This window comes from Hippichthys cyanospilos, chromosome 10 (genome assembly GCF_059441005.1).
Source record: "Hippichthys cyanospilos isolate Australia breed blue-spotted pipefish chromosome 10, RoL_Hcya_1.0, whole genome shotgun sequence".
In the NCBI taxonomy this organism is placed as follows: Eukaryota; Metazoa; Chordata; class Actinopteri; order Syngnathiformes; family Syngnathidae; genus Hippichthys; species Hippichthys cyanospilos.
This window is the reverse complement of record NC_142378.1, coordinates 5,545,016-5,567,616: the sequence shown is the minus strand read 5'-3', so window position 1 is coordinate 5,567,616 and position 22,601 is coordinate 5,545,016. Positions and strand designations below refer to the sequence as shown.

At 44.4% G+C, this 22,601-nt stretch overlaps 3 protein-coding genes across 6 annotated transcripts; 1 reads left to right on the top strand and 2 right to left on the bottom strand.

Annotated features, from left to right (window-relative positions):
• Positions 1 to 1,753: 1,753 nt before the first annotated feature.
• glmnb (glomulin, FKBP associated protein b) lies at positions 1,754 to 7,836 on the top strand. The gene is made up of 18 exons (XM_088426668.1): positions 1,754 to 2,266; positions 2,691 to 2,816; positions 3,093 to 3,203; positions 3,264 to 3,372; positions 3,450 to 3,684; positions 4,713 to 4,806; positions 4,879 to 5,045; positions 5,180 to 5,233; positions 5,309 to 5,339; positions 5,805 to 5,894; positions 6,034 to 6,075; positions 6,178 to 6,251; positions 6,341 to 6,425; positions 6,901 to 7,010; positions 7,101 to 7,161; positions 7,233 to 7,368; positions 7,558 to 7,652; positions 7,722 to 7,836. The coding sequence occupies exons 1-18, from the start codon at positions 2,225 to 2,227 to the stop codon at positions 7,818 to 7,820; spliced, it is 1,761 nt and encodes a 586-aa protein (XP_088282794.1). The 5' UTR covers positions 1,754 to 2,224; the 3' UTR covers positions 7,821 to 7,836.
• Positions 7,506 to 9,741, bottom strand: c10h1orf146 (chromosome 10 C1orf146 homolog). 2 transcript variants are annotated; one of them, XM_088426670.1, is made up of 5 exons: positions 9,528 to 9,741; positions 8,861 to 8,954; positions 8,592 to 8,754; positions 8,041 to 8,119; positions 7,506 to 7,953 (listed from the first exon to the last, which is right to left on the bottom strand). In XM_088426670.1, the coding sequence occupies exons 1-5, from the start codon at positions 9,531 to 9,533 to the stop codon at positions 7,825 to 7,827; spliced, it is 471 nt and encodes a 156-aa protein (XP_088282796.1). In that variant the 5' UTR covers positions 9,534 to 9,741; the 3' UTR covers positions 7,506 to 7,824. The 2 variants fall into 2 exon arrangements, with proteins under 2 accessions (XP_088282796.1, XP_088282795.1); XM_088426669.1 differs by having other exon boundaries at positions 9,541 to 9,741.
• A 708-nt stretch (positions 9,742 to 10,449) lies between these two features.
• Positions 10,450 to 20,707, bottom strand: btbd8 (BTB domain containing 8). Of its 3 annotated transcripts, none has more exons than XM_088425414.1 (6): positions 20,640 to 20,707; positions 17,823 to 18,248; positions 15,942 to 16,020; positions 15,741 to 15,868; positions 14,050 to 15,660; positions 10,450 to 11,306 (listed from the first exon to the last, which is right to left on the bottom strand). In XM_088425414.1, exons 2-6 carry the CDS (start codon positions 18,187 to 18,189, stop codon positions 10,825 to 10,827), a joined length of 2,667 nt encoding a protein of 888 aa, XP_088281540.1. In that variant the 5' UTR covers positions 18,190 to 18,248; positions 20,640 to 20,707; the 3' UTR covers positions 10,450 to 10,824. The 3 variants fall into 3 exon arrangements, with proteins under 3 accessions (XP_088281540.1, XP_088281543.1, XP_088281542.1); XM_088425417.1 differs by having other exon boundaries at positions 15,741 to 15,865; XM_088425416.1 differs by lacking the exon at positions 20,640 to 20,707 and adding an exon at positions 20,345 to 20,509.
• Between the last annotated feature and the right edge of the window lie 1,894 nt (positions 20,708 to 22,601).

The following is a 22,601-nucleotide window of genomic DNA, read 5'->3' as shown; positions in this document are numbered from 1 at the left end:
GCTGCGTCACAAACCGGACATTTGGAGGACTTGACATCTCAGACTATGGAACTAGAGGATAGAATTCAACATCTGGGTGAAATTTCAGCTCCCTCGTGCCTTCTTTCAATGCTTTCCCATCGATGTGAAATGACTTGATGTAACAATCCTGGTAGTGTGAAAGCTAAGTGGTTTTGCCATTTTAAATTTTGACATGTTGTCGCCATCCGGGTGAAATTTCAGTTCCCTACTGTCTTCTTTCAACGCTTTCCCTTCATGGTGAAATGCCTTTGATCTAAAGATCAAAATTTGGGCAAAAAGTAGAATCTCAAACTAGGGATGTGGTTTCAAAGTACAATTTCAAACTGAGGTTAGAGTTCTAAAGTAGGACTCTAAACTGGGGTTAGGGTTTTAAACTAAGGTTCGAAACCAAAGTTGAGGTTTTCAAGTAGCATTTCAAACTGAGGCTAGAGTTCCAAACTAGGGTTTTAAACTAGGATTTACACTAGGGTTAGGGTTTGAAGTACAATTTCAAACTGAGGTTAGAGTTTCAAATTAGGGCTTTAAACTGGGGCTAGGGTTTAAAACCAGGGTTGAGATTTCAAATTGATTTTAAACAAGGCTTAGGGTTTCATAGTACAATTTTAAACTGAGGCTAGAGTTCCAAAGTAGGGTTTTAAACTAGGCTTTAAACTAGGGTTAGGGTTTGAAGTACAATTTCAAACTGAGGTTAGAGTTTCAAATTAGGGCTTTAAACTGAGGTTTAAAGTAGGGTTTTAAACTGGGTTTAGGGTTTAAACTCGCGTTTGAAACCAGGGTTGAGGTTTTAAAGTAGCATTTCAAATTAGGGTTAATTGTAAAAATGCCTTAAACCACTCCAAGAATAAAATTCCCTTTTGAATCAAATGTTTTTCCCCTATTGGTTCAGAATGACAAAGCCGTATTTGTGTACACGTACAAAAGCAATATGTAAACATCACGAGGACAAAGTGATCCCGATGGCGTTTGGATTCTCCTCTCTGACAGCGGCGTGACAACAAGAGCTCGTCGGCTGCTCATTAAGGAGGAGGGCCCGCGCTTTTATTTGCTTTTTGTGTAGCGCTTTCATGGCGGCAGATGCTTGGCAAATCCCATCGTTCAAACATCATCATCGCCGCCGTTCACGGCAAATCGGGACGCCGGGAAGCAGGAAGTCCGTGATCGGCCTTCTACGGTGCCAAAAATACAACGGGACGGGTCAGCTTAGTCTTAGTGTCTTTTGTGTTGGACGCAATATGCTGGAAAGTCCTTTTTAATCCGCAGCGCACGTCTTTGTCCGACAGCTTGTTCATTGCATTAGGACGAATTGAATCAGTCCTGTTCCTGTCCTATTCCATTATGTGGGCAAAAAACATTGAACAAATCCTTAGCTGTTTACGAAAATAAACCTGCCCGACACATGAAAGAGATATGAAAGAATAACCTGACTATTTCAGACTGTCCTGTTATATGGAGGAACAAATTCAGACAGACTCCAATTGAAAAATGTTCATTTCCTGTACAGGAAGTAAAAGGATGGCACTTCCTCCAAGTGCCCGATCCTGTGCACGTCGCCCCTTGGAGGTCAGTAATAGAGTAACAGGACAAAGTCTATCTATCCATTTTCTATAGCCGCTTATCCCCACAGGGGTTGCAGGCGCCTATCCCAGCTGACTTCGGGCAGCCAATCGCAGGGCACACAGAGACGAACGACCAATCACACGCCCAATCACACCTAAGGACCATTTAGTATGTCCAATTCACCCGCCATGCATGTTTTGGGGGAGTGGGAGGAGGCCGGAGTGCCTGGAGAGAACCCACGCGGGCACAGGGAGAACATGCAAACTCCACACAGGAAGGCCGGAGCCAGGTGGATTTGAACAGGGACCTTTGAACTGTGAGGCGGACGTGCTATTCAATGCGCCACCGAGCCACCCAGAGGACAAAGTGTCCTTGAAAAGTGTCTTTCTGCTTGAAAATTGGACCCCCCCCCCCCCTCCCCATGTCACCCCTTGAGTGGAAGCTAGGATCCTTCCAGACACTTTCAAGTAGAATGTTGTGCGAGCACGCCCAGTAATCCTCTTAGAGCACAAAGACAGATAAGAGGTTTACGTCGGGGTTCCTCTCGGACTGAATGGAGAACTTGGGAGGCGTTTGTCCGCTTCTGACAACCATAAGAAAGACATGCTGCTAAAAAGGATTGCTTGAGAGGACAGAGGACGGCGTGATGATGAATGAGGACACGGTGAAGCGGCTTATACTCCGATGGGTGAGTCCACAAGCTTCTCCCAAACATTACACTACAGTATATTTATTGATCCATTTTCGGTGGGATAAAGGTATTTTTTTTGTCTGTAATTAATCTGATAACGTTCTACTAAGAAGACATTGGACAGCAGCAACTGCGATGTCAACAGGAAGTGGTAAAATGGCTGCCCCTGGGTTGGATAAAAACAGGTGGATTTTGTTGCCATGTTTGATTTCAAAATATTTTTGGGGTGGACTTCCCGTTAATGTTTTTACTGCTGAAGATGTCTATATTGGTGAAGTGTCCCTTTGAAAACAAAATGGCAGACCTGCGTCCTTTGGCTACCAAATCTGAAGTTTGAGGGCATTTTTGGGCTTGGTTAGGTGTTTTGAAAGAATTTGATGTGGTAATCCATTGATTTATTGATTTTTTTGTCCGTTTGAAGAGGGACACTTGTGAGGACCAGCTGACAACAGAAGACCAGCAGCATTTCAAGGACTTGGGATGTTGGTGTCTCGCTCAGGGGGACAGCGAGCGCTTCCTGACGTTCCTCAAAGATGACAAAAATCAGGTAACCCCCTGCAAATACAAGCATATAGACCGAGGTGCCTCCTCAAGTTCACCTAGAACCTTGTTTCGTGGGACTTGGATTTGGTCTAAAATTTGCACTAAGGGTGCAAAAACGGGGTGTGTCCTTTTCCTCCCCCAGCGACAGCAGTGTTGTTTCTTCTCTTCTGCTGCCCCCTTTTGGCCAAATTGTCCAACTTCCACCATTAAAGATAAAAGTGCTGTGATATATCCGTTCAAATATTCATTTTGTCCAACTGGTCTTTTTTTTTCCTTCAAGAGGACGGTGAAGTCCATGGGCTGCGTTCTCTTGGCCCCCCTAGTGAAGGAAGCCGTGAAGAAAGAGGAGACTCGGGGCCACATCCAAGCGGCCATCACACACGTGACCGCGGTGGGTTCTAACTTTGTTGACTGGGCGAAGGAGCGTCCTCCTGATCTTTCTGTCGTCCAGACCTGCAGACCGGATGAAGTCCTGCAGAACCTGCTGGGCGTCGTGGAAGATGCCGATCCGGATGCTATTTCCGAGACCTTGCTGATCGTGGTCCCGCATCTTCAGACCGGTTTGGATTTTTTTCTAACCGGAGCAAACCGGCGTGCCCCGGCGCACAAGTCAGAAGAGTGCACTGTGTTCAAGCAGGCCTGCTGAAACTGGAAGAAGGTCGGGCGTCCGCGCTGGGCTCGGCGCTGAGGGTCCTGCACGGGCAACTGGCTCGGCTGCCCGTGCCGTACACCCGACAGCAGGAGGAGGAGGACCGGCTGGGCCTGGGCCGCTGTTGCCTCGCCCTCATTGCCTTCACCGAGGTCTTCGCTGAAGAGGCGAGGAAGGACGACGGAGGGAAATGCCAAGGGACGAGGACGGAGCTGCTCAATTTGTAAGTTGGACTCCCAGGTTTTTAAAAGTTGAAGACAACTTGCAACTTTGCTATTTTAGCCAGAAACTTCGAACCAAATCAGCATTTCGCGGGCCGCATAAAATGATGTTTTGGACCGGATATGGCCCCGGGGCCTTGACTTTGACACCTGTGCTTTAGACAGTCTTTTAGCTTGAAAGTACGTATTTTTACACAATGTATACAAATGTGTACCTGTAATTAAATGTCTGAACTCTCAAAAATGTGAAATTGCGTCTTTGGTATTGAATGAGTTAATTTGATAACTAAATTATTTTTCACATGGAAGTCATACTTTTAAAAAGATATTTTTTCCAATTGTCGACTGAAAATGACATCACTTGTACTGAAAGTCCAGACGACAACCAATCAAGAGTCCTTTAGCCTAACTTGAAAATATTTTTTAAAAATATATTATGTAAATAAATATGTACCTGGGATTGAATGTCTGAACTCTTAAAAACGTAAAATTGCATCTTTGGCATTGAATGAGTTATTTTGATTACTAAGTCATTTTTTGCATACAATTCATACTTTTAAAAACTATTTTTTTCCATTGTCAACTGAAAATGACGTCATTTTTGTTGGTTCAGGTGACGACCAATCAATCACATGATCACATGATCAACAGGTGAGCCATAATTGGTCATTAGCCAAGCCCTGAGCACAGGTGACGTCATGTTCAGTCGACAGCAAGTAGTATATTTTTTGAAGGGGAATTTAAATCAAGTTTAGGCAAAATACTCACAATTTTAAAGCAAGTAATGCACAAACAAGCTATGAATGTTACTGATTTTAAATCGGAATTCATGATTTTTGTCTGAATATTTTCCACCGGAATTGTTTTTTTTCCCCCTAATATATCAAACCTTTCGTAAATATTTGTTGGGTTTATTTCTTCCATTCAAATGAATTGAAATCGGAATCGTCTAATATAACGGAAGAAAACCGAGATTTAATTTTTTTGTTCAGCCCTCGATGCCACTAAAGCGAATGTTTTGCTCATGCAGCTGCATGAGGATCCTCAGAGAACCTTTGCTGGAGGCTGGACTCGCTCCAGGGAGAAGGACCACGCCCATGTGGCTCCTCGCATCACACGTCATGGTTTGTACAAAAAAAAAAAAAAACTACACGTTTTTTCTTTCCACCGTGAACTTTTTTTTCCCGTTCTTACAGGCCACTTTGAGCGCCATCCAAGAATCGACGGCAGACCTCCTGTTCTTCAGCACGGAGAAGAAAAACATCCGGATGGAGCAAATTCAACTGGCGGAATCCAAAGGCTGCCTAGCGTATCTGCTTTTGGTCAAGCAGCTGGACGCGGAGCGCTTCCCTGCGGTGTTCAGGTGCGACTTTGGATCCCGACGTGACTCGCCGCTTACTTTGGAGTCGCTTGGTCCTCCTTCAAACCTCTCCGATTGGCTCAAAATGCTGCCGGAGGTTGATTTCCCCTTTAAGGTGCGTCTTTCCTTGTTTCCAGCCCGGAATTTGTCCTTCAGCGCAACATGGAATACGTCCATCATCTGCTCAATAGGTACACCGTCGACTGCCGGCGAAGGATTCTTGATCCTTTCCCACGATTCAAAATTCATAGTCTGTTTTTTTTCAGCAAAAAGGAGTCACACATACTCAAAGGACTGGTATGGAATCAAAATTGATCCTCCTGTCCTGTCCTGTCCTTTCCTGTCCTGTCCTGTCCTTTCCTGTCCTTTCCTGTCCTCTCCTTTCCTGTCCTTTCCTGTCCTCTCCTTTCCTGTCCTTTCCTTTCCTTTCCTTTCCTTTCCTTTCCTGTCCTCTCCTGTCCTTTCCTTTCCTGTCCTCTCCTTTCCTGTCCTTTCCTGTCCTTTCCTGTCCTCTCCTTTCTTGTCCTTTCCTGCCCTTTGCTTTCCTGTCCTCTCCTGTCCTTTCCTTTCCTTTCCTTTCCTGTCCTTTCCTGTCCTCTCTTCTCCTTTCCTGTCCTCTCCTTTCCTGTCCTCTCCTTTCCTGTCCTGTCCTTTTCTGTCCTTTCCTGTCCTCCTGTCCTGTCCTCTCCTGTCCTGTCCTGTCCTGTCCTCTCCTCCTCTCCTCTCCTTAAACAAACGAGAAAAGGTGTCATTACGCACCAGGCGCTGTTTGAAAAAAGCCTGGAGGGTGTGCGGGACAACTGGCTGCCAGCTGCTCTGCTGGAGGTGAAGAGCTTCTACGAAGTCAAGCAGGTGGGATATTTACCGTACAATGACATTTGAACTCGGCTAATGCCTAAAAGAAAACGCTAAAAGGAAAAAACTCTAAATGAATCAGAGAATGGAGCAATATGTCATACATCGGGCAAAATATTTAAATCTCATATTACAGAGTCTGTTGCAAGTTCTGACTGACTGCCCTATGAAACATCTGGTGAGTATTTTTGACTCCTCGCCATCTAATAGTAACGATGAAATAATCAACTTTCAAATCATTTTGCAGTGATTTGAAAGTTGACTATATATGTGTTGACAGAGAGAAAGCGGACTGAAGGTTCTGCAGCTTCTCATCAATAAACTAAACGTAGAAGCAAAGCACAAGCTATTCAGGCAAGATGGTGCCCAGGTTTTTTTTTTTTTTTGGACCCTGTATCATTCTAAACCTAAAATCCATGTATTGATTTATTTACAAATAATAGATGCCTCCTAAAAATCAGCAAGCATCCAGGAGTGGAAGGTTACATTGTGAAGAACATCAGAAATCAAGTGGAGTTCTCCATGAAGGTGAGAATTCGCTCCTCATGTCTTATCAGATTGTTTGATTGAATATTTCATCGGTTAATCGAATAATGGAGTCAAAATTCATTATGCTTTAAAGTGTATTGCAAAATGTTTTTCCCCCAGTTACTGTTTATTAAGGAATGCCTTTTATAATTATATAATAATAAAGCAATGTTGTTAATGTCATCAAACTGGCATCGTTTTCCAAAGTAAAAGCAGATGTTTGCTAATGTCTTATTTGGTTCAACACAAAAGAGGTTTTGATTAATTTCATAATGGATTATTTCTCAAGGAATGCATTCATTTTGCCAGCTCTAATCCAGCTACACTTTCAGGTAGATGTGTATTTTACTTACCAACAAAAAAATCTGTATTCAGATGTCCTTTTTGACTACCCCGACAATTTGACACTTTATGTACATGTTATATACCGTATCTATTATATATGTCATATGTGGTGTGTGTTTGTGTGTTTTAGACGGGCAATGGCACACAATGGTTCCTGGGGACAGAATTTGTGTCGCTGTTGGGCTTGGTGTTGCATTTGCCCCAGGGTGCAGAAACAGACGTGCTCCACAACATGGACAAGTAAGTCTTAACATGCTATGCTAGGAGTTGTCTCCAAACGATTTGAAAATGTCTGTCGATGCAAAAATCTATATTTGTGTGTGCATCCAGGATCATGGAGAGTCTGAACCTGGTGCGCTACCTTCTCATCCGGGACAAACCGCTGAGGAGTGTAAGTCAAGCGCTACTGTGCATCCTCTTTCCTCCCTTTGAACTTCCTGATGTGGTGTATTGTGCCCGCAGGCAGGCGTGTGGGAAGGTGTGAGCAAGCTAAAGGACCATTACATCAAAATGCTCCGCGTCTGCATCGCCATGCGGAGATCTTATTACGCCGCTGAGCTGAATGAGCTGAGAGACCAATACAAGCTCAAAGCCGCAGGTCAAGCTTGTTTGATGATCAGCATGACAAACGCTTTTGTTTTGAAGTTGTTGGTTTTTTGTGTTAAATGGTCAAACCTTTCTTGCATTTATTCATCACAATACCCATTTTTTTAAATATAAAACCACAGTACAACATTTTGCGCTCATCTTATTTTATTCTAACTTGCTTGACGTTCCTGCCCCCTAGCGGCCAGATTGTCAAACTCCACCAACACGACCTCCAGAAGTGACCCGCTCAAACGTGAGAAGATATCCAAAATGGCCCCGGAGGCGCAGCACCAGGTGAAACACACGGACGCATATTTGAAATATTTTCACTGACATGCTTTAACTTTTGTGAATGTACCTCAGGTTTTGCAGAGCGCTCTGGTCACCCTGCAGCTGATGGAGAGCCTCATTGTGCGCACCGAGGAGATTGCCGCAGAGAAGATGAAATTGTTTGAACAATAAAGCTTCAAATGTTTGACGCTGGGGTTGAGGTTAGATTTTTTAGCATGTCCCACACGGAGCTCCTCTCCACAATGTGAGTTTTGGCCACGGTCATCCTGTGCCGGATGCGGTCCACGTGAGGTTTGCTCGTAGCCTGCGGTTTTAGGGGGAGGGGCCAAAATTGATTGGAAAACTGAGGGAAGAAATGGCTTCAATAGAACGGTGAATTGAGGCTCCTTGCCTTTGCGATGGTCAGCATCCCTTTGAGAATTTGCTCGTTGTTTCGCACAGGCAAGATGCGAAGATTGCTCCCGAAGAATCTGAAAGTCAAACTTCCCTATTGAGAATGACAAAACAACGCTTTCGCAAAAAAAAAAAAAAAAACGTCAAGGACCTAGATCGTGATATTTTGACATTTTCTACAAATAAATATATGCGTACATATTACATTTGGCACTTCGGCAGTTTAATTTCTCATTAAATATGTGTTTTATGGTACTGACATTTCGAACCAGGTAGTGAAACGTCTCGTTTACGGAAGCCGCATCTTTTTGCTGTGGGTTACTACGCCTCATTTATGTGCGTCCATCGGAGTATCAGTGACATGTCAAGTCATACACAATCAGCTAACAATGAGCCAGAAAGTAAAAAGTGAAGACAAAACACTTCGGAAGCTCGAGAAGAACAAAACAGACGTGTTAAAGCTAAATAAACAAACGCTCAAAGTAAAACTCCATACAGGAAGGCCGTGGCCTTCTGATTTCTGATAACTGATATATTTTTTTTTCATACTTTTCTTGGATGAGCGAGAAGATTTCCTGTTGTCTCTTTCCATTGAAAGGAGAGTAGAGCAGCACAAAACTATTGCGGTGGATCTGCGCAAACTTTTGGATTTGCTCTAGAAGTTCCGTCTCATCTTGGACACTTTCCGGTTCTACCAGCTTGAACGCCGTCCCTGTTCAAACACAACACGCAACTATTTTACATTTGATGCAAATAAACAGAAAATTACCTTTTGACTTTTGTTAGGGTTGATAATGAGGAATTAGACGTTGTTGTACCAGACAGTGGAAAAATGAATGATCCACACTCCACACTTTCTGACAGGCGAATTCTGTGCTGTTGAGCTTGGAGCATCCTGATGCTATCATGGCTCTGAGGAAAAAAAAAAGGACATCAAAATCAACATCAACAACGTCAAAAAACCTTGAAATATGATGCACACTCAAGGGGGAATTGAATAGGATTTTTTTTTCCAAAAGTAGAAGCTAAAGTTAGATAAAAAGTTGTTAACTTATTCAACCTGAAAGACATTTGTTATTTGGTTTTTTAAAGAGTCTAGATATGAAAGTCGAGGTATTACTGTATATAAATTTTATCTGCTTGTGTTTGTCTAAAAATGGCTGTTACAACAGTAAATTAAAAACAAAAGCAATCAATTAGTTTAGGTAACTAAGTACTAAAGTACTCATTAATATTAAATGCCAAAGTAATTGATTACTTTGTAACTAGTGTTTTAGTACGTAAAATAATCAATTACGTTAGTAATACGTACCAAAGTAATTTGATTACTAGAAAAGTAGAAACAAAATATCTGGGATTGAATGTTTGGGATTTTAAAAACGTAAAAGTATATTTTGGGAGATTAAATGAGTCAAGTTAATACAAATACCCTAGTCAGACAAGATAAAAAAAAAAAAAATCAGCAATTTGTATTTGGTCACTTGCCTTCATCGCATACCTGCAGTGACGTGCTGATGACGATGGTTGTTGTCCACCTCGGTTCCCCGTCAGCCGACATCACCAGAAGCGATGATTAAGGTAATTTGGGGAGCAAAATAATGCAAAACAAAACAAAAGTCTTCTTTTAAGCTTGTTTTTGTCGCCCCAATATCAATTAGCTCGCTAGCTAGCTGCTAGTTAGCTTTTTAGCTAGCTGCTAATTAGCTTTTTAGCTAGCTGCTAGTTAGCTTTTTAGCTAGCTGCTAGTTAGCCTCAGCCGCTTGCTCACTCGGCTTGTCTACTTACAGCTTTTTAAATAATCAAAAATCAGATTGAATGTGTAAAAAATGTAGTTCATGCTTTATTTCACAGTAAGAACAGTCTTTTAACGTGACAACTGCCTATTCACCTTTGCTCGTTAAATGTAATTGAGCTTGTTTCTCAGCATCCTTCTAACTTTTAATTTGTCAATACCGGAAGTTGTTAAAAGCGTTTACGTTAACCATTGGAGACCACTTTCGCTTCGGGGCTTCAGACTAAAAACTGATAGAACATGTCAAAAATTTATTTTAAACATTATTTTTTTTACACGTCACTTTATTTTTTAATTATAAATTACGAGTTCGTTTCAGTTTCTTGTGCTCCCCCACCGCAAAATCGCCACGATGCTTTTATTTCGTTAAGCATAATCGGAAGTTGGTGTAATACGACTAAATAAATAAATAAAAAATAAAAAGTCAGCAGTCAGATATTATATTTTCCCAAGATTGTTTTTGTTTTCACGACTAGCTGCATACACTCAAATCGGTTAAATTAATGTACTTTGAGGGTGAAAATAAGTTGTGTGTAAGATCCAATTTTTCCCCTCACGATGCCCGCATGAGGCAATATTTTCTGTGCGGGCCTTGAGCAAATAAACCACGACAAATTTAGGTAAACACACATCTTTATTTTGGTAGTAAGACACAAAATGCAAAGCTGGAGCCAACAAGTGTTTCTTCAAAGAATCCATTAGAATGACAAAATGTTGCACGGAGGCACAGGTGGATGAACCTGCATCTGATCAATAAAATATTGATTGTTCAGTTCATTTGTGCAGCCTGATGCCTGTATTCCAAGAACTGGTAATCGGGGATTGGTCCCTGCACCAGAAGACTATGGTATTAGAATATTGTCCTTCCCGTTCTTTGGGGGTCCCCGCATGGAATCAACATAAAAATAAACACCAGCACACACAAAAAAATGACTGAGGGGGTAATATAAGAATGAATCAATTAGGACCAAGATATAATGCGATTTTTTTTCAATGGTGCGTTTCCAGTTCCACGATAGTCCACTCCCCTTGCGGCGAGGCGGCGTCTTCCGGGGAGAAACTGGTCACCGTGATACTGGTGGACGAGTCCTCCATGGGCGAGATGAGCTCGGCCCAGCGCTTGAAGGACTCCCTCTCCGGAGACAGGAAGGCCCTGGCGTCCAGACAGTCCCTGGACAAGGACAGCGTCTGCTTGATGAGGTACTGCGCCAGGTTCAGCTCCTCGGGCACCGGGTTGATCACGCCCAGGTTGGACTCCTGCTCCGAGAGCAGCTGTCGGAGCAGGCTCCAGTCCCGCTCGGCAAACTCGCTGCGTTTGTCCTCAGTGTTTCCTTGACCTGTTCTGTCCTTGTCGGAGCGGCGCCCAAAAGCGTGGCCCGCGTCCGTCTCGTAAATGGGGGACAGGGCTTTGTTGGACGGCGTCCGCTCGCGTTTGCCGCCGCTTAGATCCAATCTGTCACAAGCAATGTCGCCTAAAAACAATTGACAATATTGCAGAATGACATACTGTATCACAGTCCCGTTTAGGTGTCTTTTTTTTTATTTTGCAACATTTCTGAGACAAATCACTGCCAGAAAACAAAAAAAAAAGGATGAATAATTATTGTTGCCTGGATGCAGCAGGGGTCAAGTAGGAAGCAGTAGCTTTAATGCAGAGGTGTCCAAAATTTTTGCAAACTCATTTTAGCTCAGGGCCACAAGGAGGAAAATCGATTTTCAAGTGGGTGAAATCATGATATATAACTAAAAAACGAGTCTCACTTAGATGCTGATTTTTGCGCTGCCCCCACCAATAATGAGGCTCAACTGTAAATACACGGTTGAAAAATAAATAAGTAAAATAACTTCATTTTTGGTCCCCTACATATGTCAGTAATTGCATGAAAAATGGAAATTTATTAACTTGTTTCCCCGCTTTGTTCATGAAATAATATAACATAAAATGAAAAAAAAGTATGCGGTTGCACAACTTGTTTTCAATGAGTACAGTGAAGTGCAAGGAATTAAACAGAAAAATATGGCGCCACAGTGTCTCGTTTTGGACACTAGGTGGAAACCGCATAAGGACATCCGTAACGCAAGAAGTTGAAAACTCATGAAGAAGTCATGATGTCACGTCAAATACGTAAGCGCAAGACCGATTGTTTATAATGCAGCGTGGACTAAAGCTGAATGTCTGCTAATGACCCTAGCGACCCCCACTCGTGAATCTCTTCGGGGCGAATAAAAGATTTTAACATCGCTGAGCTGTAGCATGATGAAGCTAGATGCTAATGCTAACTTGAATGATAGACTCATGTAGCACTTTGTGTGTTTTATGGACAGTGGACTAATGACTTCTTTCCAGTTTTTTAATGTTACACAAAATCATCTTGTTTTCCCGATTAAATGTCCTTTTATATATATATATATATATATATATATATATATATATATATATATATAAAGAAAAAAACATAATATATAAATAAATATATATATATATATATATATATATATATTTATTTATTTATTTATTTATATTATATATATATATATATATATATATATATATATATATATATATATATATATATATATATATATATATATATATATATATATATATATATATATATTATTTTTTTATTTTTTTATTTTTATTTATTTATTTTTATTTATTTATACCCCATACATCAGTTGACCCCTGGGCCAGACTTCGGACACCCCTACTTTAACAGCTGCTTTTACAAAAACACTTTCCAATGCATCTTTTTTTTTAATCAGCATGCTATCACAAAGCAATAAGCCATGCATTGCACAGAACTTGTATGTGTCACAAAATATCAAATTCAACTAATTTACTCTTTTCAAAGGCAAATTTTGTTTTCGACTTTTGGGGGGGGGTGTTCAGACAAAAAGGAAGGGGACAAAAATGTTGGATACATTAGGAAGGCTTTGCTGGCATAAGCAAACAACAACATTGTTTCTCTTCTTAAGCATCAGGAGAAGTTAACAGGGCACAACAGAATATTAAATCGTGACAAACGTAAATAAAATGAGAAGCAGCAGCATGCGGGTGTGCGATGCCAAAATTATAGATAACAAAAAACACACAAAAAAACAACATAGAGCAGAAAATAAACAACCAAGATACCTAAAGGCTTTTTTTGTCAGATTTTTTTTTTGCTAGCTTCACCTACTACACATCTAAAAACAGACTTTTTCAAATAAAAAATAGATGTTTTTAAAACGTTATCACATATAGCATTTTAAGGAACATTGTATTTGTTTATTTTGTTGTGTTTATTCAATAGCAGTATTTGAATGACAGCACACCATTAATCCAAAAATTGAATCAAGTTTATGTGTGAGACTTCCATGTCGAAGGAGCAATTATAAATCTCCTCCTATCGTACCAGTCAAAAGTTTTGAAACCATTTAATTATGATAATAGTTAATCTGGAATTCTTTGTTTTTTCAATCATTACGAATACGGCGCCAAAATGTCGCCAGAGGTTGCCAAACGTTCGTCAACTCTTTTAACGTTTTATTTTTCTTGCGACCATTTTGACGAGCTCCGGCGACATTTTTACAACAGTCGGCGACCTTGAACGAACATGGTGCTACCTTTGCCGACGTTCGCCCCTCGGTGGGCTAGCGCCGCAGGTAACACCTTTGCACATCTTGCTATTTCCTAAGTCCACTTTATGATGCGGATTATGCTTTATGACCTGCAATGACATTCATTTCGCAATACCTTGAATTTCCCGACCTGTTAATGGCTTCTGCGATTGTTTTGGTCTGAAGGTTTCCAAACCTTTGACTGGTATTATTTTTCCATCTTCTCAAAGCTGAGTCAGATTTTGGGGTTGCAAAATAGCCGTGGAGACATTTGGGATATGTTAAAATGCTGTACGTGGCAACCTCTGAGGTGGAAACGTGTAGCGCGGGATGAAATGAACCACAAAAATAAAGCGATTGTTACGTAAAGGTGCTTTTTTTTTTGGAAAGTCCCATTCGGGGTCTTCACTGGGGTCTAAGGATATCATTGTTGCAAATTCAAATGCATTGTGATGAGAGCAGGTGTTTAGCCATGGAGATATGAGTAGATTTGAATTTGAAGTGGTAATATCCTTCTTGCTACACAAGGGTTGGGTGGTACATTATAGGTCAGGTCTAGGAGTCGGGCGCGGGGAATGGTTTGGGGGGGTGTGTCCATCGATCATACTTTACCTGCTGGAGACTGCGCAGCATGTACGGGAGATTCCCCCGTCACGCCTGGATCATTTAAGTCTAGGTGTAAGTCGGCCTTCTTGGTTCCGTTGCCGTACGGTTGCCGCAGGTCTAGGTGACACGGCCGCTCTTGAGGCGGAGGGTCTCTGGCGGCGTCGGCGCCGGGCCGAGCGAGCTCGGTCCCTCGGCTTTCTTCGCCCGCCTCCCGAATCTCCGTCGGGAGCCGTGCGGGCTTTTCTCGCGGTTTCTCACCTTGCTCTGAATGTTCGAAAAGATTGGGCAAAGAAGGGGCGCAGTGAGATTGCGGGGTCACGGAGTCTGGCTCGAAAACGTCGCACGGGGTCGCCGCGGGGTCTTGAGGGGTCTGGGCGCCGCCTTCCTCAGAGCCCAGCTCTTCGCACTCATCCACCGAGAGCAAAACGGACCGACGGAAATTGGATGTGGACTGAAAGTCCGGCTGCTCGTTCTCGCGGTCGGCGACGTCGTCGTCGAACGCCAGGTTGACGATGCCTTCAAACGGCGGCGAGGGTTCTGTGGCACCCTGACCGGGGACCACCTCCACTTCGGACCTCTCCTCCTCTGTCTCCTCGTCGTCGTCCTCCTCCTCCTCGGAGGTCTGGCGCTCGGGGACGCTGGACGGCGTCTCGGCGGTCGCCGTGCGTCCCTCCCTTTGCAACCACGACCGGGGACGTGGCCTCACTCCCTCGTCTTCGCTGGTAGTCTCCGCGTCCCTGCCGCGCAGCCGAACCTCCACCCTAAGGCCCGCGCCGGCCTCGTACATCTTGAGTTCCTCAGGCGTGCTGGTGTCGCTGCTGCTGCGACCTAAGAAGTCATGGCAGCGCATGGTTCCGCATTTGGACACCCCTCGTTCGTTGTAGCCATCGTCGTCCTGCGAGCCCCCTGCGTCGTAGTCCTCTGAGCGGGGCTTGATGTCGTCCGAAGACGTGGAGTGCGTGCTGCCCGTTTCGGACACGGGACTGACCTGCGGGTGGATGCCGCTCCAGGAGTCCTCCAAGGGCGTGCCCGTGCTTCCAACACTGCACGGGGTGTCTATAGGTGTGCTCGGGGACCCGCCGCCCGTGAGGCCTTGGGACTTTTTAACTGCCGTAATAGATCTGACTGCTTGCGGCACTACGCAAGGTTCATCTGCTTCCTTTCTGGACTGCTTCTCAGTCTCCTGGACAACGGAAGGAGACGTTGAGTCTAGATGGAGGCTGAGGGAATTTTGGTCTTGGCTTGGCTGCGGTGATTTCAGCTCCCCAGATCGAGCCAATCCTGCGCCTCCACTCTTCTCCTGTTCAGTTAGACGGTCGAAACCTTTTGCGTTTTCCTTAGTTACCCGCTCTTTAGCAGTTCTGCTGGTTGCTCCGGATTTTGGTGACGCTCTCTCAGATTCATTGGTACTTTTAAGCTTCGGTGTCGACTTGTTTAAGGGCTGCTTAGTGGGCAGCGTAGATACTTTGGTTGGTTTGGAGGCGGATTTGGCCGAGGCTCCGCTTAAGACCTTTCTGGCAGCTTCACCTTGTGGTTTGTTCGGCGCAGAGGATCTTGAGCTGTCTGAATCTTTTCTGGGCAAAGTCTGCTTCTTCCCAGCAACTCCTTGCTTGGTGACTAAACCACAAAAAGAGCAGACTGGAGTTAAAAGGACACTCAAAGAAATGGAGACAAATGTTTGCAGTTCAAAATCTGACCGTGGTTGTCTTGGACTGCTTTGCCTTTGGTGTCTGCTCTGGCTCTCGCCGGTCCGGCCACCGGGACCTCCGCCGCTGCCGACTTGACTTTGACGCCTTCTTTCCCCTTGGACCTACTGGCGGGACTGCTGAAGGACAAAACCATCACAACCAGGGGGTTTTCCCCACAGTACTTTCTGACAATTAATTAGGCAAACTCACCCGCAGGTCTGCTTGCTCGAGTCCGATCCGGTCAGCGCTGGTTTGTTTAGCGGCTTGGCCTGCTGTTTGGGCTTTGCTCCTAAAACACGGCCGTAAACCACAGGAACACGTGTTGACAGTAGCCGTTCACCTGCTCGACGAAAACTTTAGCCAGCTACACGCTCAAAAGTAAGCTAGTTAGCCATGTTTCCACCGACGCTATCTACTTTCGTCTACTCAGCTCCACACCGACATCGATGCCCGAGTGTTCCCAGGCCAACCGAGAGTCTCCTAAGAGTGTCCCGGGTCTTCCCCAGGGCCTTCTCCTGGGGGAACATGCCCTGAGGTATCCTAACCACATCCCCGTCACCTCAGCCGGCTCCTTGCTCCAGTAATTTGACCGTTTTTGCGTCATTTTCTCCCACATTATTCTCACAGTGTTTTAACAAAGGGTTGGCACACCCCTGTGATATTTGTGGTCGTGCCATGTTGAACTTGGAAATGTTGTCACCATCTGGGTAAAATTTCATCTCCCTAATGTCTTCTTTCATTGCTTTCCCTTTGATGTGGACGCCTTTATGATGAGGTAATCACGATTAGCGTCATCTTGTTATTAGATCTTAGTGTTAGGATAATGGTTTGGGGACTAGTCCCCTCCCCCTTCAGTATTTTCAATGTCCAAAGACAGATTCCATCTTGGAGGTTCTGTTAAGGGCCCAAGCCGGCTTGGGATAATGCTATCACTGATGACATCAGGATTAAGCGGCCTTTGTAAAATGGCAAAAGCTCAAAGTGCTCAGTCAACCCCCCCATAGAGTGCCTGCAGTCTGGCAGCAGCTGGGCAGAGCTTAGACGTCTGCGGTTGAGCAGCTGCTTGCACGGCGATAGCAGCCTGACTGCTTTATCCCTGCTTGTCTACACGCTGCGGTGACACCGCTTACATCTGACACTCCTTCACACGGGGACTCAAGTTAAGATTAAATGAAAGTCCCCAACAGTAGGACATTTATGAAAGACTCCACTCAACTAGGACTACTTGATTTTTGTCAAATTCATTTGGGACTAGGCATGGGCCTAGGACCGTTTTGACAGTTTACCCTGGTTTTAAAAAGTCAAGGTTTCAATAATGGCTAATACTGTCTGAAGCAATAAATACGCATAATTGCGATGATGTCACCACTACTGAGGGATGATTTCACGAAACTTTGCCAATCAAAATCAAGTCACGACACTTACAATTTACAAGAAGCCTCTCAAAAAGGCAAACATTTTTTTGACAATAATTGGAATAGTGATACGATATCAATAGTGCTTGCAGAGTTGACTCAACAAGCTGCCTCTGAAAAGAATTTCAAGTGTCCATCCATTTCTACAGCCGCTTTTCCCCACAGGGGTCGCAGGCTTGCTGGCGCCTATCTCAGCTGGCTTGGGGCAGTAGGCGGGGGACACCCTGAACTGGTTGCCAGCCAATCGCAGGGCACACAGACAAATGACCAATCACGCGCCCAATCACACCTAAGGACAATTTAGTATGTCCAGTTCACCCGCCATGCATGTTTTTGGGGAGTGGGAGGAAGCCGGAGAGAACCCACGCGGGCTTGGGGAGAACATGCAAACTCCACACAGGAAGGCCGGAGCCAGGTGGATTTGAACCGGGACCTTTGAACTGCGAGGCGGATGTGCTATTCACTGCTCCACCGAGCCGCCCATATTTCAAATATTTAGTTTCAAAATAAAATAGACGGCGTTCAATGAAAACAAACAACTGTCATTTTAATAGCATGACACCGAAATGCGTTCCATGATTTTCACACCGTCAGGATCTAAAATGGACCCATGCCTACTTGGAGCGAGCTTGGAATGTTAAGACTGTCATTAAGTCTCAAAACAACAAAAAAGTACCTGGAACAGAGGGAGCGCCGTTTGGGGGGCTCCTGCCGCCGCCGCCGCCGCCATTTTCTGGCGAGACCCCACCCGATGTGGACGAGGCACCCTGTTGCGCGGACCCCCGCGGAGCTCTGGACGTGCAGCTCGGAGGGGACGTCTTAGTTCTGGTCCCAGGACCGGCCTTCTTCTCCGCCTCCTTCGGCACCCGGGAGCGAGCGGGACCGGCGGCGTCCCGTCTGGCCCCGTTCATAAGCGGCGTCCCGCTCGTCGCCGTCTTGGGCTTTGCCGCCGCGCTCCGCTCCGCGGGCTTCTTGGCGCTCTTCACCTTGGAGCTTTGTCCATCTCCCGCTTTGTGAGCGCTCGTCAGAGCGTCCGACTTCATGGCGGCAAGTGGAATTGGAGCGCTCACTCAGGCCAAGAGCATCTTAACGCCGCCTTCTTCTGCTCAGGACACAAACAACACACATGTGTGTGAGCTGCGAGAAGCTTGGCTTTCGGCCGTCAGTCTCAAGTGACCTCATTCTCATTTTTTTAAATGCAGTGTGTGTATATATATATATATATGATCAAACATAATTGAAGTCTTATTAATGTCTTGACTTCAGTAGAACAGTACACTTTCAAACTAAGGGCAAATGAATTGGAACATGGAACGACTTATATGGTGTTGGGATTTTTTTTTTATATTAAGTTTTATACAGATGGGATTGATGACACAATTACCCGACCGATGAGTCAGATACAGGAACTATCTTCTGAAATTGCAGAACTACAAATGTACATCCAAAGTTGAAGACGTCAGACGCAGATGGAACTTCACTCTTTTAAAAATCTTTTTCTTTTTTTGAAAACTTCAAAGGTCTTGATTGAAAAAATATTTGACACGATTGAGAAAAGTTTGTGAAGCGGTGACCTACACGACCGGTCATGAGAAGCTCCCGACTGCTTTTGTTGCGAGTGTGATGCTCCGCAAGGATCAAGGAAAGACCACGAGGCGTTCTCAATCCTGCCTCATCCGCACGGAGCGGTCTTAGCGTCACATCTGGCCGCTCGTTCCACGCCGATGCGCTCAAGCCGCCTTTGCTATTTGTGTCACGTGGCAAAGCGCTGCCATCAATGGTTGAAATGACCTGTACCTTATTATGGGATGCATCCTTCTTTGCTTGTCAGAAGCCAAAGCATTAATGCTAATGCTAAGCGTTATTTTGATTACGTTTAATGTTAATTGTGCTTGGATTCAAATTCAGTTTGTTTTCTGGATGGATGAGCCACATGGGTGACCACTGATATTTTTTTTCTCACTGCCGGATGACCAAGGGCAACAATAGAACAATGATGTCATGGCGATGCCTCATTCAAGATGGCTGGGAAATCGGAAACGCTGAACATGAGATCCGCCTCGGAAAATTCCAGTCATGCAGTAAAACAATCTGCCTACAAATGAGTCCCATAGCAAACCCATACATAAACAATGATGCACACAACATTGTGAAGCCACAACATGTCCGAAAAAAAAAACATCTGTATTGTTGCAGAGGTGGAAATAATCGATCATCCTGGAACAAGGAGGCACACAACGTTGTGGAGTGGCCAGATGTTAGAATCTATCCGGAAAAATGGACAAAACCAAAGAAAGGTTTTGATTTCTGGAATGAAACCAATAAATCACTAGACATCCAACAACTGAAACATGGATGCGCACAACAATGTGGAGCAGTCACATTCTACTCTACAGGTGAAAAAGAGACTAAACAAAGTAAAGGGCAAAAAAAAAAAAAACAAGGCAGACTGGGAAAGCAATACATCTTGGAGAATCCTGGAACCGAAACATGATTACACACAACATTGCGGAGGGACCGCATCCTACTCTACTAAGGTAAAAGAGCGAGGAACGAAAGGAAATGGGCACAACTAATCAGTCCTTCTGGAACATTCACACATGGAGACACACAACGTTGTGGAGTGACCATGTCAGAAAAGACCTGATTGAAAAAAAAAAAGGAAATAAATGAGTCAGACTGTGTGGAGCCCATAAATTAATAGGAGTCCTGGAACGAAAACATGGTTACACAACGTTGTGGAATGACCACATTCTTCTCTTAAAGGTCAACATGATATCGAAGGAATGACGCAAAGCACCAAGGAAAGCGGCAGAACGGGCAGACTTGAATATATTTTTCTGAAACGTTAACATGAAGACACACAACATTGTGGAGTGACCGCCTCAGAATCTTCACGCAAAAAGACTACATTGTAAAAACAAACAAGAAAAATGGTAAAAACGAGTCAAACAGATAAGCAATCCTGAGACCCAAACATGGATGCACACAACATTGCGGAGTGGACACACCATTAACCACACGTCATGACCACTTGGAGAAGTAATATCAACTTCCAGCACGCTGCTTACAACAGTTTTCTGTTCCAAAGCATTCGGAGATAGACAACAGCTAGCTTAGCGTGGTGCACGCACACACTCATGAAACACGCGCACACACACACACACACACTTTCCATTGAGGCGAGCGAAAACAAACCGTGAGTGAAAGAATGGACGCGCACGCTGCATCCGCGCTGCAATGATGCCACTTCAGCAAACGCTAGCATAGGAAATCACAATTAGCCGCGTGACGCTCTGTTTTTCTCCACGCCATAACATCCATGATGAATAATTCAGACGCTTCCTTCCGTGTCTCCTTTGCATCCCCGCAGCGGCGTGAGGATCATGTGCACACCCCCCCCCCCCACCCCCCCCAAACAAACACATTTCTCCTTCGAATCATAATAAGCATAATAAGCCACGATGTGGAATCTCATCCGCGAGCTTCTTACCTGCTCCGATTGGTCTCCGGAAAGCAGCAGAACGGAGACGCGGAATGCTTCTGGTGATTGGACCTCCTGGGAGGGGGGGGGGGGGGGGGGGGGGGGGGGGTGAGGAGAATGGGCAGGGGTGCGGTAAGAATGGAAAAAAATGCTGCTGTGCCGTGTCAGCCAATCAGCAGCTGCTTGGAAGGACCTTTCATCGCCATAGCAACACATTGCCCCGCCCTCCCCTGCCGCTCAAGACGCATCAGTCAATGCGTGTGCGCGCCCGTGTGTGTGTGTGTGTGTGTTGTATCAGATTAGCCGAGACGGTCTCGGGTTTAATCCGCCGGGGCGACTCACCTCCCGAGATTAGCCGGCCGTTACCTCCGCCAAGGACGTCACGCATAATGTGGAAGGAAAGACACTTAGCTTTATGCTAATGTAAAATGCCGTACGTCACCAGTGAGCTAAAGGAAATTAGCATTAAAAACCTTAAGAACAACTATATATCGAACATAATGCTAGGTATTGGTACTCGCGAAAACAGTGGATACTCGTAGTAAGAGTATAAAATTGCCTAACCAAATTTGAAGTAAAATGTAATGAGTTGGTCGCTATAAAATTCTTTCAGATTTTTTGGTGAAATTTTGGGTATCAAAAACACGAGTGGTATCGGTGCTTGGTATCAGCGACTAAGGATGTCCACAACATTTTAACGCAAGCACATATTTTTTTACTTCACATTTGACCTTTTTTTTTACCTTTTACTCGACGTTTACCATTTTTACCTTTTACCCATACATCTTGAATGATGAATTTTTCCATTTTTTTCTATATATAGCCAACTAGCTTAGAAAATTGAGTCAAAGTTGAAAGCAATATGAGGAAAGCGCCACGGAATTGTGGAGCGGTCTCAGTGCGGGTCCTAATGAGCTTCCCAATTTGATGAGAGCTAATTGAATGAAGGTGCTTTTTGATCGGATCATCTTTATGTTTCCTTCCTGTGAGAACAAAAAAAAAAGGACGAGAAAAACGGGTCCATAACAAGCTAACGATATTTGGCTCACCGTTGCCAGATCTGCTACTAAAAACTGAACGCCCATCACAAGTCCCTGAACATAATGTCACAAATTCAACATATTCTGCATTTATTGTTTCATATTGCCGCATAGTCAATATATTGATATTTTTCTCATTATTTTGGCGCATATCTTAGTAATGCCAGTGTCACATATCGTCAATTTTTTTTGCCTATCGCTTACATCTGACGACACGGAATTGCATATTGTCGCATAGCCTCACATTTTTTGATACATTTCTTCATATTTTGCCACATATTTCCAGTCTAATTATTGCCGAGTAGTTTCATCTCGTCACAGTCTTAAATTTTCAACATTTTCACAGCGTAGCATCACTTTTTGCCATATATGTCAGTCAAAATTTTGCCACGTATTGTCAAATATTGTTGCATATGGTTGCATGTGACCGTATAGTCGTATCAAATTTTCGCATAGCCTCACATTTTGCCATATATCGCTAAACATCCTCATATTTTGCCGCATATCTCCACAGTCCAAATATTGCCATATAAATGCATATCATGTTTATGCATAGGCTCGCATTTCGTCATTTATGATTCATTTTTACCATTTACATATCATATTGTCACATTGTCTACGTATGGGCGCCACATAGCGTCCTATTTCGCCGCACGTGGCGTCATAGTTTCAGTGGCAAGCGAAGCGATACGGGGTCGCGCTTGAGGCCGGTCCGGGAGTTCCCCGGCGAGACGTCCGCCCGCGTTAAAGTCGGCGCGGTCAACTTTGAGGACGCCGCTCCGTCTTTCGGCCCGCGGGGACAAGCGCGGGCCGCGCTACTTTGAAGGCCTTTGCCTTTCGCTGAGCCGTCCTGGAAAGGCAACCGAGCAAACGGGGAGATGTGGCGCCCGCTGACGCCTTTGCGGGTCACGTGCAAGAGGACAAATGCCTT

What these genes read in the sequence shown, in the direction of transcription:
- c10h1orf146 (XM_088426669.1), bottom strand. Translation starts at nt 9,600, where the DNA reads ATGTCGGCTGACGGGGAACCGAGGTGGACAACAACCATCGTCATCAGC. An exon ending in ATTCATTTTTCCACTGTCTG is followed by an intron (nt 8,755 to 8,860) that starts GTACAACAACGT and finishes GTGTTTGAACAG; the next exon opens with GGACGGCGTTCAAGCTGGTA. An exon ending in GGATGCTGACCATCGCAAAG is followed by an intron (nt 7,954 to 8,040) that starts GCAAGGAGCCTC and finishes CTAAAACCGCAG; the next exon opens with GCTACGAGCAAACCTCACGT.
- btbd8 (XM_088425414.1), bottom strand. Translation starts at nt 18,189, where the DNA reads ATGAAGTCGGACGCTCTGACGAGCGCTCACAAAGCGGGAGATGGACAA. An exon ending in AGCAGTCCAAGACAACCACG is followed by an intron (nt 15,661 to 15,740) that starts GTCAGATTTTGA and finishes TTTGTGGTTTAG; the next exon opens with TCACCAAGCAAGGAGTTGCT. An exon ending in TGCTGCGCAGTCTCCAGCAG is followed by an intron (nt 11,307 to 14,049) that starts GTAAAGTATGAT and finishes AATTGTTTTTAG; the next exon opens with GCGACATTGCTTGTGACAGA.
- glmnb (XM_088426668.1), top strand. Translation starts at nt 2,225, where the DNA reads ATGATGAATGAGGACACGGTGAAGCGGCTTATACTCCGATGG. An exon ending in GTCCATCATCTGCTCAATAG is followed by an intron (nt 5,234 to 5,308) that starts GTACACCGTCGA and finishes GTTTTTTTTCAG; the next exon opens with CAAAAAGGAGTCACACATAC. An exon ending in GTGCTCCACAACATGGACAA is followed by an intron (nt 7,011 to 7,100) that starts GTAAGTCTTAAC and finishes GTGTGCATCCAG; the next exon opens with GATCATGGAGAGTCTGAACC.